Source organism: Protopterus annectens, chromosome 6.part0 (genome assembly GCF_019279795.1).
Source record: "Protopterus annectens isolate FY-2018-M chromosome 6.part0, PAN1.0, whole genome shotgun sequence".
Taxonomy (NCBI): Eukaryota; Metazoa; Chordata; order Ceratodontiformes; family Protopteridae; genus Protopterus; species Protopterus annectens.
The window spans coordinates 1,122,086,703-1,122,101,089 of record NC_056737.1 but is presented as its reverse complement, the minus strand read 5'-3'; the positions used below and the strand labels follow the sequence as shown (position 1 = coordinate 1,122,101,089).

At 37.4% G+C, this 14,387-nt stretch overlaps 1 protein-coding gene across 1 annotated transcript in view; it reads right to left on the bottom strand.

The window, feature by feature from the left end:
* Positions 1–14,387, bottom strand: part of ITGB6 (integrin subunit beta 6) — a 920,643-nt gene that overhangs the window by 225,960 nt on the left and 680,296 nt on the right. Inside the window, exon 13 of the mRNA XM_044074743.1 lies at positions 12–109. Coding sequence (XP_043930678.1) covers positions 12–109 — 98 coding nt within the window. The remainder of the gene's footprint in view (positions 1–11; positions 110–14,387) is intronic.

The window sequence follows — 14,387 nt, the reverse complement described above, 5'->3', positions numbered from 1 at the left end:
ATTGCAATTACCTGTTGCATGGCTGATGACCGAATCAATTGTTTTACACTTCTCTTTGCATTCCTCTGCTGCCCAGTCCATGGTGGATAAATAACATTCAATACAGCTCCTGTGCAAAACAAGAGAACATGCTGAGAGGGATTTTTAGCTCCTTGGCACAGAACGGGTTAAAATGCAGATAGTTTAATGTTCCTGGATATACAGGTAAGTAACTCATATCCATGAAGGTTCTCAGAAAGCTGATATGCATGTACTGCCTCAGGGAACAATAGCGAACAGTGGTACAACATTACAGTTCTTGGTCTTTCTTTTAAGATGATTGACAGATGTAGGACACTATCACAGACTGCTACTCACACCAGCTGGTAAAATAACTGTTGCAAATTATATTCATTACTAGCATGAGGCTACTTTTGTGTGTTTTGAACAAAGCTTTAACTCGATAGCTATTGTTTAAGATGAAATATACTCAGCTAAATAGAATATAATGTTTTACTGATAATCAGATACTATTAGCTTGCATGCCTCTGGCCCTTTGACTGTATGCTAAATGGTTAAGAAACCATTTTAGTTAATCAGTTTACAATTCACTGAAGAGAAAAATCTGTTGTGCTGTGTGTCAGCTGCCTACTGTATAAAACCCTCTCTCATCAAAAATGTATAAGTAAGTCAAAAACATTCAAGATATATATTTGAACCTTGTCTGTTTAGAATGCAGATTTTAACAGCTTAAAAAATGCATACAGTTATGATGTTTAGGGGGGCTATATAACCATTGTGGTTTGAAATGTCACACAGTTTCAGATTTTTTTACAATCTGGCATGGGTTGATATGAACCCTAAAGAATATTAAAGTTATTTCACACTTTATTAACATGCACAGTATATCATAAATTGTAGTGCAAAAAAAAAAAAAACAAATAAATTGAGTAAAAGAAAATTAGGCTTGTTCATACAATGACTAGCTTGATGGAAACAAACTAAGCAGTTCATTTACTGTTTAACATTGTTGCCAGATTGGGGGTGGATTGTGAGTAACATCTCAGGCTTTATGTAGAGATTCTGCAAATAGGTATTGGTGCTAGAGGGGAGTTAAGTGTCAGGGGTGAGGGTTTTATATAGTAGGGAGGTGAATAAAAGGTCTGATTTTTGTTTTATTGGTAGCCATCTGGTTTTTGATACAGTGGTGTTCTTTATGGCTCAAGTTAGTTACGAAATGGCATATTTTGCTGGATATGCTTTAAAGAATGATTGTGTTATGGACGTGACAAACACACATATGTTCATAGATGCTTAAGTCTAGCCATATATTCCCATAAAGTTTTTAGCCCCTCTACTTTCAGTACAAATAACTCAGAGATGAGCAGAAGATTATGTTGCCCCTACCCATGAAGGACAGGTGTGGTAATCCAGGGGTGAATTTGCAGTTACCCATGTATTTGTCCAGATTACATCTGAATAGTTAACAGAACTACCCTGTTTTATGTGGAGAGAAAGACAATTCCCAAGACTTGGTATTATCTGTGATACATATCTATGCTTCCAACATATTCTAGTTACATTGCAAACAGATTTAGATCTCTTGATATGATGTTTATGTCTTCATTGACTTGTGAATGTGCATTAGGTCTGACAAGATAAGGTCTGTGGAGGCTTGTACATGAGGCAGAGATCACCGCTACGTAGCCTGTATCATAGTGAGAAGATGAAGAAGGGTTTGCCTAGTTTTTATGATTTAGGCCCATGATTTCCTTAGTGAGAAAGCATTGTGGGTATTGGAGTTGTGTCAGATGTTTGGATGGGTACATACCAAAGGTGGCATAACATTCAATGATTAGCCTGATGGGTATAGAATACAATGAAATATCCCTGGATCTGGACGCCATACTCTTACTAATAAGCTTCTTACAGTAGAGTAGCCCTAGACTTGGATGCCATACCCTTTGTAATAAGCTTCTTATAGTGGAGTAGTGGGCATATGGTGTTATCAATGTGACCTCTTGCTTGTCAAAGAATATTCACATACATTTCTTATCATTTAATTTTAGTTCAAGGTTTTGACACTAGTTATTGATTTGGGAAAGATCTTCTTGGAGGATGTTGGCATCCTCTGGGCACCAAGTTTACAGCCATCTGCAACCTTGGTCAGCCATAAACCCTTAGCAGTGGCTTATAGCTACAAGAAGTAAATGCAAAGAGGAATGGCCCAAGGATTGAATCCTGGGGTAGACCACTACTGATGGGTCTTTTGGAGTTGTTAGGGTAGCCCTCCCTAATTTCCTTGTCCTATTTGTGAGCCTGTTTGCTATTCACTGAGTTACATAGGGATTACAATTTAGCTGGGATATGTTATTTATAATACATGCGAGCCGAACGGTATTGCACATCTTTGTAGGGTCTTGATATGACGTGTGTAGTAAATAAATAAATAAATAAATATTTGCACTCATCTATTACTTCAGTAACCTTCTCAAAGACATCCACCAGTTTAAGCAGGCAGGATCTGCCCTTAACAAGTCTGAACTGTTTTTTGGGTTGCGAGTTTGTAGGTTACCTATGTTTTTATTTATTACTTCTATGATGATCCTTTCCATAACATTATAGATATGGCTGGTCAGACTTATGGGTCTATAATTTCCTCAGTCTATTGATGTCCCACCTTTATGTAAGGGGATGCCAGTAGCTGTCCTGCATTTGTCTGGCACAAAGCCTGTTTGGAGGCTGACACTGAAAACCCTCTGTAGGGGATCTAACAGCTACTGTTTCAGGCTAACGAGTAAGCCACCTGGTATGTTATTCAGTCCCAAAGAAGTAGTGTTCTTGGCCTTGAATACTGCCTTGAAGACTTGTTCATGGGAAGTTTGAGGGGGAGTGTAGATGTGGGTATGAGATCTGGGAATGCAGAAGGGGAGAGGGGTGTGAGATTAGAGGTAAATTTATTTGCTGGTAGATTGGCTATGTCTGGGCCTGAGTATTTGATCTCATTTACTATCACCTCTGTACTATGATGGGCATTGTTTCCAAAGTTTCTAACATAGTTAAAGAAAGCTTTGTAGTTGTCCTCTGCCTTTGTGGCAATTTTTACTTCATATCTAGTTTTCGGTGATTTGATCAGGGTCCACAGTTCCCTGTTAAGAGGGTTTTTTTTATCTTGAGAGTTACATTTATTTCTACTCGCAATGAGTTTTTTTTCTTTTATTACAGAGACTGTTTATATTTGGGTTCCCCAACGGGTTTATTTTTGAATTTGTTATTGTATTTACTTTGGAAGGGTGCAATTTGGCTGTAAAGGATTCTGCATTAGCAGTTGGGTCATTGAAATAGAAGGAGATTTTAAATTTAGCCCAGTCAGCACTCAGTTTCACTAGATTTGCCTTGGCATGATCACTGAATATCTAGGTATGAGAAAATGCATCTGGCTTCAGTCTTAAGGTGAAGGTGACGGACTTGGGGTCTGATTTGACCAGGGAGGGAGTTACAGATGGTAGGGAGCAGAGCTGTTACAGAGAGGACCAAGTCCAGGACTTTATCACCCTGGTTGGGGTGCAGACTAACTGATCCAGAGAGTTTGTATTGATGAAATCCAGAAATCTCTAGGAATACATATCAGAGAAGAAATACCTCTACCAGTTAATGGAGGGGTAGTTGACGTTTCATTGGAGAATGGTGTTTGGTTTAATTAATAAGAACTCCATACTAGTTTAGCAGGAGTTATAGACCAAGGGGGACTTAGAGGGAGGTCTTATAGTTAGCTATGATGTCATTAAAGCTCTTTTTAATTGCAAGATGAACAGGGTGGAGTTCTAGGTTACTACCTTGTCTAACTAGACTGGAGATGAAGTATTTTGTTTTTACAAATATAGAGACACCGCCACCTTTAGTGCCTTCATCTGTGCCTCACACTGACAGCCTGTTCTCAATGGTCTTAAAGCAGGTCTCCTTAACTATGCACTTATCTATGTTTTCCAGGTTAATGAGTGGTTGTAGGGAGGGAGAGTTTTTTGTTAAGGCTCCATGCACTGAGCAACAATATCATTATGTTATTTGGATTCTGTTTTGTTAGGCTGGAAGCATGTGAGGACTGACATTGCCTAAAAAGGCACTATGGAGTGAACATTTTTCCCAGTATACAAAAGCCTTGGGGGGATAGGTGCAGGCCATCCCTAGTAAAGCATTTCCCAGGCTGACACACACACGCATGCAGATATGTATATATATATATATATATATATATATATATATATATATATATATATATATATATATATATCTTGGACTCCTTTAAATAACACCAGAAGGTAAGTCAATTATAGAAGTCAATAATCTTTTGTTCATATTGCAGACTCATTCTTGATGATAACAAAATGCTGCTCAAGGCTGGGTTCATGCCTTCCTCAGACACATATTCTGAAAGCTCCATCATGTCTCTTTTCATATGGTTCAGGGAGATATGTCTCAAATTATTTATTCCCACACACACTATGACAGTGTCATACATATGCTTATTTGTTGTGCAAGGGCTTGACTGCCTGCGTGATGTGGCAAATCCTGGCACCTGAAAGCAAACTGACTGTGACCGTCTCCTTGCACAGCCTAGTAAAGGATGCATCTGTGTGGGGTCACCTATGATAAGGATGTTGGATTGTTTGAAGGTTTGAATTATGGGCTTTTGAATTATGACACCATGACTCTTTGATGTCTATTTCAAGGTAAGTGATGCCTGTGAATTGTGTTTGTGAAGTTATTGAGGGTACTTATTTTTCAGGTTACATATATGAGGCCTTTGTGGTTTTGGAAGGTTAGTTTTAACAGTCTCAGCATATGTAGATCAATGTCTTTGGTCTGATTTGCATGTGATAAGTTTAGTGTGATTTTCTGTGATACTGACAACCTTCTTGTTAGTTGTAGTGTCTTCATGTGAGAGTTGCATCCAATAGCATTAAATAGCTGCACCTTTCACACACTGTTAGTTTTTTAAGTAGTGGGAGGTTGTCAGTAAACATGAGACAACTGCTATATTGTCTCAGGATGTCCATTTAATCCAAGCTGACTACAGAAATGGTTGGAAAATGGAAATCCATGGTTCCAGTTACTTATTAATAAGGGCTGAAGGGGGAGTAGAAGCCATGAGGCTTGCAGCTGATTCCTGGAGATGCTATCTGTTTAGTACTGAAGATAATGCTTGCCTTAACACATATGCATGTAATCCTTACTTCCTTCTATAAATAGAAGCGACACAGTACAATTAATTCCAATCTGCTACATGGTGAGTAGAATCAACTCACATGTTGCTGTGTTCAGAAGATGTTCTATGGTCTTCACTTGGTAGATACCGTGCATATAATCCACAGCAGCTGGATGCAACAGAAAGCTAAGGTAAACAAAGGCCCTGAAGAAGTTGTCACCAAAGTCCGATGCATTCTACCCAGTGACCAGCAGGAATCAATGCCTTTCTGCTGCTTCTTTCACCAGAAGCAAATAAATAGAACTAATGTCAAACTGGCTCCTGAGAAGTAATTTGCAGGCTTTCTGGTGATTGTAATCTCTAGGAAGACTAGGAAATAACATCCCTTGGCTACTCCTTTCACCAAGAGCAAAACAGAAGCACTATCCTCAAAAACTGATTGCAGAAAAACAGTTCCCAGGCTCTCCAATGCTTGGTAGTTTAGTCAAGATGTTACATATTTTAAAAGTAAGATGGAAGAAGTGACTAATACCCTGAATATTTCAGGCCACAGTAAATTATAGGGATGATATGGAACAGTGTTGTTGTGCAGCAATCATTGCAGAGACTGTGAGCAGGATAGCAGTACTTTGTGACACCATTCTATGCAATGGATAGTGGTACTGAGTGACACCATTCTATGCAATGGATAGTGTTACTGAGTGACACCATTCTATGCAATAGATAGTGGTACTGAGTGACACCACTCTATGCAATGGATAGCGATACTGACTGACACCATTCTATGCAATAGATAGTGGTACTGAGTGACACCACTCTATGCAATGGATAGTGGTACTGAATGACACCATTCTATGCAATGGATAGTGGTACTGAGTGACACCATTCCATGCAATGGATAGTGGTACTGAGTGACACCACCCTATGCAATGGATAGTGGTACTGAGTGACACCACTCTATGCAATGGATAGTGGTACTGAGTGACACCATTCTATGCAATGGATAGTGGTACTGAGTGACACCACTCTATGCAATGGATAGTGGTACTGAGTGACACCATTCTATGCAATGGATAGTGGTACTGAGTGACACAACTCTATGCAATGGATAGTGGTACTGAGTGACACCACTCTATGCAATGGATAGTGGTACTGAGTGACACCACTCTATGCAATGGATAGTGGTACTGAGTGACACCATTCTATGCAATGGATAGTGGTACTGAGTGACACCACTCTATGCAATGGATAGTGGTACTGAGTGACACCACTCTATGCAATGGATAGTGGTACTGAGTGACACCACTCTATGCAATGGATAGTGGTACTGAGTGACACCATTCTATGCAATGGATAGTGGTACTGAGTGACACCATTCTATGCAATGGATAGTGGTACTGAGTGACACCATTCTATGCAATGGATAGTGGTACTGAGTGACACCATTCTATGCAGTGGATAGTGGTACTGAGTGACACCATTCTATGCAGTGGATAGTGGTACTGAGTGACACCACTCTATGCAATGGATAGTGGTACTGAGTGACACCACTCTATGCAATGGATAGTGGTACTGAGTGACACCATTCTATGCAATGGATAGTGGTACTGAGTGACACCACTCTATGCAATGGATAGTGGTACTGAGTGACACCATTCTATGCAATGGATAGTGGTACTGAGTGACACCATTCTATGCAATGGATAGTGGTACTGAGTGACACCACTCTATGCAATGGATAGTGGTACTGAGTGACACCACTCTATGCAATGGATAGTGGTACTGAGTGACACCACTCTATGCAATGGATAGTGGTACAATATATCAAAGCAATACAGAGCTATTGAGCAGTAGTTTTTGTGCAATGGAGAGTGAAAGTAATAGTATTTTGGACAAGAAATACTAACATACAAAGGATAGGAACATTTGCGATTGTGATGCGACATTCTTGTCATGATGGGAAACAAAGAGCATTTTAGAATATCGGCTGGGACAAGCATTTGACAATGCACTGCTAAAACCAACTAACTAGGTAGCTAACTAACTAAATACATTCCTATATGATACCCTTTTGCCCTATAGACAGCAAAACTAAATGCATTGCTAATGTGATACCCTTTTGCTCAACAGCAGGTGAAAGGTACATTAAAGCAATATTTGGCTATTTTGTGTGAAGCTCTTGTATGTACCTCACACACACACACACACACACACACACACACACACACACACACACACACACACACACACACACACACGCACACACACATGCACACGCACACACACACACACACACACACACACACACACACACACACACACACACACACACACACACAGTGAATGAAGAACTGTTTTGAGTAGTACATAATAAAGCACAACCAAAGGGGAACAAAGTGTTCCCAAAGTATTCTGAGTAGAGGAATTATATTTTGTTCTGCATTTTATCATAATATAAACACAAACTATAGGATCGACTGTGAAAACGGTATGTCCTGCAATGCTTTGATTAGCATAATGACAAATTGCTGCTTCACAGGTAAAAGCCCCTGCTCAGAGAAATATAAAAAATTTTGTAAAACAACCAAGTACTGAGCAGGAGTGAGAGTGAGAAAATAACAGAAGATAACAATCCAAGATGTAAAATCCACGTAGTTTATTGCAGACAAGACATAAAAAACTAGCCTAGCCTAAGGCAGCGCAGGCATGTAAAGTGACTATTTGTAATTACTTGTATGCGTATGCCTACATTATGTCCTTATGTCTCAAAGTTTTTTATGTATTTATATATAAAAATTTTTCATGTATTAGTTTATGTGTTTTGGAAAATCTTTTATATATTCTATGGAGTGTTTAAAGTCATTTTACAGATGTTTTAAGTTATTTTATGCATTTATATTCTTGTAGTGAGCTTTTTTCTATTCCTTTTCTGTTCTTTGCAGTTTGCTATGCCTTTAAATGGAGGCTTGTGTTGGATCATCTTCTTGATAGGTTAATTATTTAATTGTCTCAGTGTGCTTTTAATGTATAACTAGTTTGTGTTAGGAGGTTTGTTTCATGGATCTGAAGAAGCTGATATAGTGAAAGCGCTTATCCTTTTGTTCTTGTCTGCAATAAACTACATGGATTTTACATCTTGGATTGTTATCTTCTGTTATTTTCTCACTCTCACTCCTGCTCAGTACTTGGTTGTTTTACAAAATTTTTTATATTTCTCTGTGCAGGGGCGTTTACCTGTGAAGCAGCAATTTGTCAGACTTTTTTATTTGTACAACAAAAGTGCTTAAACAAGAGAAATGTTCCTTAACTGTTCCTATGCCAATGCTCATATTACTAAATCAATTACTAAATAAATCAAATTTACTCTATAAAATAAAGCTACAATAAGCATAGTTACCACACTTAAACAGGGTCTATATTAAATCACCGAACACTTAAAAAAGTGAATGGTGATTGATCGACCCTATGTAAGCGAAAGCTTACAATGTTGAAGTGTCCTTGGAAAAAAATCGCTGTTCCAACAAAAAAATAAAAATCAATTTCAAACATTACCACACCCCTACTTAAATATACCAACTACGAGACCGCACTACAGTGCCGAAAACAGCAAAGTACCAAAGCAGCCAAGCACATTTTTCCCAGGGAAAGAATTCGCTTAACATCCGCTTCGATATTTTGCATTTTCAGCCTTTTAAGTTTGACCAAGATGCATTTGAAAGAATGCATCTTTGGTCTTCTAATATAGACCCCTTAAACATCATCTGTAAGTTTGATGTGTTGCCCTATTTTTCATATAAGTATGTAATAGATGTTTTTTTTTTTTTTAACAAATTTTTTACTTCAAACCAAAACATTTAGATTCTCTAAAATAAACTTCCAATTGTTCAGAATGGAGTTTTTATCTATCTATCTATCTATCTATCTATCTATCTATCTATCTATCTATCTATCTATCTATCTATTCATTTATTTGCTTTTGTTTACCAGGAAAGTGTGATTGGATGAATCCCCTTTTCAGGGGAGGAAAGTAAAGAAAAGCTCCTCATTGCACAATTATAAATGAGCCAAGAATAAAATATGCTTTATATAACAATTATGACAATTTAACTTAATAGGTGATTATCATGAAATATGCACTAAGTAATAATTACAGCAGGTTAAACTCAGATATGTCTATTAAACATATCATATGCAACATGTAAAACACACACACACACACACACACACACACACACACACACACACACACACACACACACACACACACACACAGCAATATAACATATTTAGCATTATTTTACAGTGTATGTACATAATCCCACTGTAATTTTAGCACACAATCTACAAATAAGGTATATGCATTGTGATGTGTTTGTTACAAGTGCAGGACCATTTTCTTGAGAGCTACATCTTCAAATAGATTTTCAATTGTAGATAAGATTCAATACTTCTGGCATTGGCTGCCTTATAGACATGGACCAGATTCATTAATGCCTATACTAAGTATAAATTATTTGTATTCAAAAGAATCCCTAACACATTTTTCGTGCTTTCTAGTCACTCAGAAAGCTTACACTGAGTGTAGTCTAGACTTTGTAGTAACCTTTATGAATCCCCCTTGATATTTAAAGCTGCAAGAAGATTAGTAGGAAAACTAAAATTAGGATAAAGAAGGTGTGAGTTATGTTTGTGTTGTCTGCATAGGCTTTAATGAATCCCAGGGATTACATCAGCATTGTACACTACGAACATTACTGAACAGATTATACTTTTTTCTTTGTTTGTTGGAGTTGTTCAGTCATAACAAAATAATAAAACAGGTTTATATTTAGTGTATCTCTCATTCATTATGTCAAGTCAAGCACTTTCCAGTGGTTGACTTTTGTAACCTCTTTGTTTTAAATAAAATAAGTGCAACATACCAATTTACCATATAATGTAAGCATATACTGATTATTCTTACAGTTTATACCTCATGATATGACAAAGGTGAAAATTTAATAGGTATGCAAAAAGTAATAACATGAAAAGATATGACACTTCATATACTGGCTGGTAAAATCAATATTATGTCATATTTCCGTCTATGTCTTTGGCATACATTTATAAAGACTAAAGCATGTAAAATAATTCAAACAAAACAGGAAGCATTCTTTTGTTTTTTTTTTTTTTGAAGAATAAACATATTTATTGAAGTATCACTTATGACATACCCAATCATACATTTATATAAATTAAAACAAACCATATTGGCATATTTTCAGTTACAAACATTATACATCACATATAATCTTCTATACAGTCATTGTCATTCGAATATTGCACACCTCATTCAACTTCTCCATTCTCTTAAACCTCATTCCTCCTCCAAATTATTCTGCATGTATTGTTCCCAAAATTCCCATTTTTGTATGTAATTTGCACCTACCCTTTTCTAAGCATCCCACTTCTAGTTCTTTTATCTCTGTTACTATATTCACTATTTCTAGTACTGTTGGTTTAGACTTTGATTTCCATTTTCTAGTAATGTTTTTTTTTGGCAGTCACCATAATTAAACTCAGCAAGGCCATACTATGTCTAGTCAATTCCAATTCTACATCGCAGGCCATAAAAATCATTCTTTAGTTACACCAATTTGCTCACCCAGTATTTCTGATAGAGAAGTCTGCCAACTCATTACACCCTCCCAAAAAATATATGTACCAAATGACCTTTTTCCTTCCCTATCTCACCTCCAACATTTGTAATTTACCTGAGGAAAAAGACTTTAGAGTCTGTTTATGGTATACAAATACCTATGTAGACACTTCCAAGAAAAGATCCTAAATCTTCCAGATGTTGTCGCATATGTGTTTTAAGGAGGTTTGCATGGCTGCATTTTCAGAACCTGACAGATGATGTTAAAAATGTGATTTTAAACAAGAGGAAACAGAAGAGTGTGATCTGAAGGATGAGGAATGCCCCCTGGAAAGGTGAAATGTCCTACCACTGCCATCTGCAATCTTGATGAATGATATTCAGAACTCATTTATCTGAAGCAATTTGTTGCCAAAGAGAAAAACTGAGATTAAGACTTTCTGGAAGAAAAAGAGGGCCGGGGTGGAAGTGGGTCACACGATCTTGGACTGCCCTTAGTTTTGGGATGTAGAAACTTCTTTTTGGATCTTCCTTGCCTTTCCTTCTTAAATGTCTGTTTATGTGGATTCTGTTGAGACTGCCAAAATGGAAGAGGAAAAAGAAAATGTCTTGGGCAATTTGAAAGAGGAGAGCTGAAAAAATCTAATTAGAGATTCCCTAGATCAGCTTGCCCCTTTCATCAAATGTTTTTGATCATCTCTGCAGCAGATGGGCCAAATCTGTATCCAAAGAGAGAATTTAAAATCACATTTTTAACATCCTCTAGAAGGTTCTGAGAATGCAGCCATGCAAACCTTGTTAAAACAGTACCAGTGGAAAGACTCACATGAGAAAGACTCAGTGGCATCTGACATCTCTTTGGTCCCAGCACCAACACTATCTTTTCAAATTCCAGTGCTGGGGTTTTTTACAAGAGAAATCTTTTGGTGGAGACAACAGATATCCTTAAACTAAGGTCTTCTTTTCTTCCTCCCTGCTCAAAAGCAGTCAGTCCCTAGAGATGCTCAAACTTTGCTTGGAGTGGAGTTTCAAGAGGGATAAAAGTGCAGAGGAGTGGAACACCAAGGACAGATGCAGGCACATAAGTATCTAGGAGATGCTTGCTCTGATCAAGACACTCAACTCTCTGAATGATCTTTGCCCCCAGGATCTCCTCAAAGTGGTTATAGACAATACTACAGTCATGTGGAAGATCAACAAGCAATGGGGGAATCAGGTCATACCCCCTTTGTAGACTAGCCATGTTAGCTTCAGATATAGCTTCACAGCACAGTCTAACTCTGCATACATCCTACATTCTGTCAGAGAAAAACTGTATGGCTGACAAGCTGAGCAGGACCATGGCAGACCCTAACAAATGGAAACTAGATTGGGGGTCTTCCAATATTTCCATATCCATCTGTGGGGAGTTCCTCAAGTAGGACTTTTTGCCTCCTCTTTGAATAATCAACTGGAAAGATTCTGTTCCAGAACTCTCTGTGGGAAGGCCTGCAAGACAGATGGCTTTTCTTTTCTTTGGACAGGAATGCTCCTGTAAATTTTCCAACCTTTCCACTAATATTCAGGTTATTTCTGAAGATTCAGAAGGAATCCCCCAAAGTCATGATGGTGACTCTCTTCTGGCCTAGGCAACTGTGGTTCTCCATTCTTTCAGAAATGGCCATGGCAATTGCCAAAAGCTTCCTCATAGCCAGCTATGACACCACCACAGCCTTTTCACTTGGCATGCTTGCAGTTTCTCTTGACTGTTTGATTGAACTTGGAATAATGATCCACAAATAAAAAAATATGAGGGCTTTAAGAAGCAAACAAATCTCTGTTAAACTGATGCTATGGACAATCTTGAAATGGGTATGCAAGTACTGTGTTCTCTGTTTTTTTTTGTAATTGCTTAGACTAAAGTTACTGCAGTTCTCTACTGCTTGTTCTATCTTTGTGTTATCTTCCCCGTTAAATAATTTGTCTTGGTCTTCTTTTGTGTCTTATGTCCAGATGTGTTTTTCATAACCCATCAAGCAGCTGTGTTCTCAGATGACTAGTAAAAATTTCTTACTGTGTCAGCTTTGACACAAGCCCGGGGAACATCTTATTTATTCTCTGAAGGAAAATAAGACTGAACTGATTTATTTACTAATGTTTTTTGTTCAGAGTATCCTTTCATTGCGACTTCTTTCAACCATCATCAATATATCTCCAAGATTATTTTATTTTTCAGAAGCACCATCAGTATTACTTAAAGAAGAACAAGTTTTTCATTTAACTACTCCTTGTGCATCCCCAGTATATATTCCCTACTCGATGTATGTGCCATATATAGCTCCTTGCCTGGTCTATACCTCACTTAACCTATAGAATTATGATCTGAAAATAACATTCTGCAATTCCAGAGGTTTGCAAGAGTTTAATGTCTGGTTCTACCTGAGCTTAGCTGTTGACATATTCATGAAATTTCACATATCTATACACTATTGTTAACAGCTGTTTTCTGTTTGAGCATGTCTTTGTTGTGCAGCTGCAAATGTTCTTTACCAAGAGGCATCTGGTCTATTCTCTTGTAATATCACAGCTGCTATACCATTCTGAGTGGTATCTACTTGAACACAATTGGCTTATTCTAATCAAAGTACTGCAGAACATTTGTAAATCATTTTGTTGACATCTAGACTCAAAGTTCCATTTCCAAGTCACATCTTGCTCTTATAACTTCCTTACAGGCATATTTGTCTCAAACACGTAAGGCACAACACATAGCAAAGTAATACATAGTTTGTATAAGCTTATATAGTGCTTGTTTTTCTTTTGGGTTTGGTATTTGTACAACTGCTTGGATTTTTTTCTGGACTTGGTTCAGTACTTCTGATGCCTGAATATGACCAAGAAATTTCAGACTTGTCAGTCTTATTTTACATTACTCTTATTTGATCTGAAATTATGCTGATGTAATCTATTTAGCAGTGGTATCAATTTCTCCTTATGCCTTTCTTGAGTTTGACTCAGCATTAATGGATTACCAGTTATGTTTTCAACAATTTTCAAGCAATTATTTAGTTGTGTGACAGCTCTTTTTGTAATACTTCTAGTGCAAATAAAATACCAAGCTGCTAGCTGAAAAATCTATAGTTTCCTAGCTGTATATGACATACTAATTTGGAGCTTGCATCATCTGGTATTAAGTGGTATAACCCCTGGGCTGCATCTAGCACTTAAGGAAAAACAACTTACCATTTGGCGTTTTTGAGACCACTTATCTAACTGTACTTGGTGGGCAATGCTCCTTTTTATAACTCTGCTCATATCTTACAGATCAATACAAATGTAATGCTTCTCTTTCATTTCAGCAATAACAATATTATTTATCATCTCTGTTGACTCCATTTGCTTCTTAATGATACCTACATTATCTAATCTCTTTGGTTACTGTTCAGCTTTACGTCTGTGTACTAACTGTAGTTTTCTGGATACACGAGTCACTCATACTGAAGCAGATTTTATTTGTTTGTGACATTTTCCTTGAAAGATTCCTATGACCATAAATAAATCAACATAGTTATGCAGGACTTCATT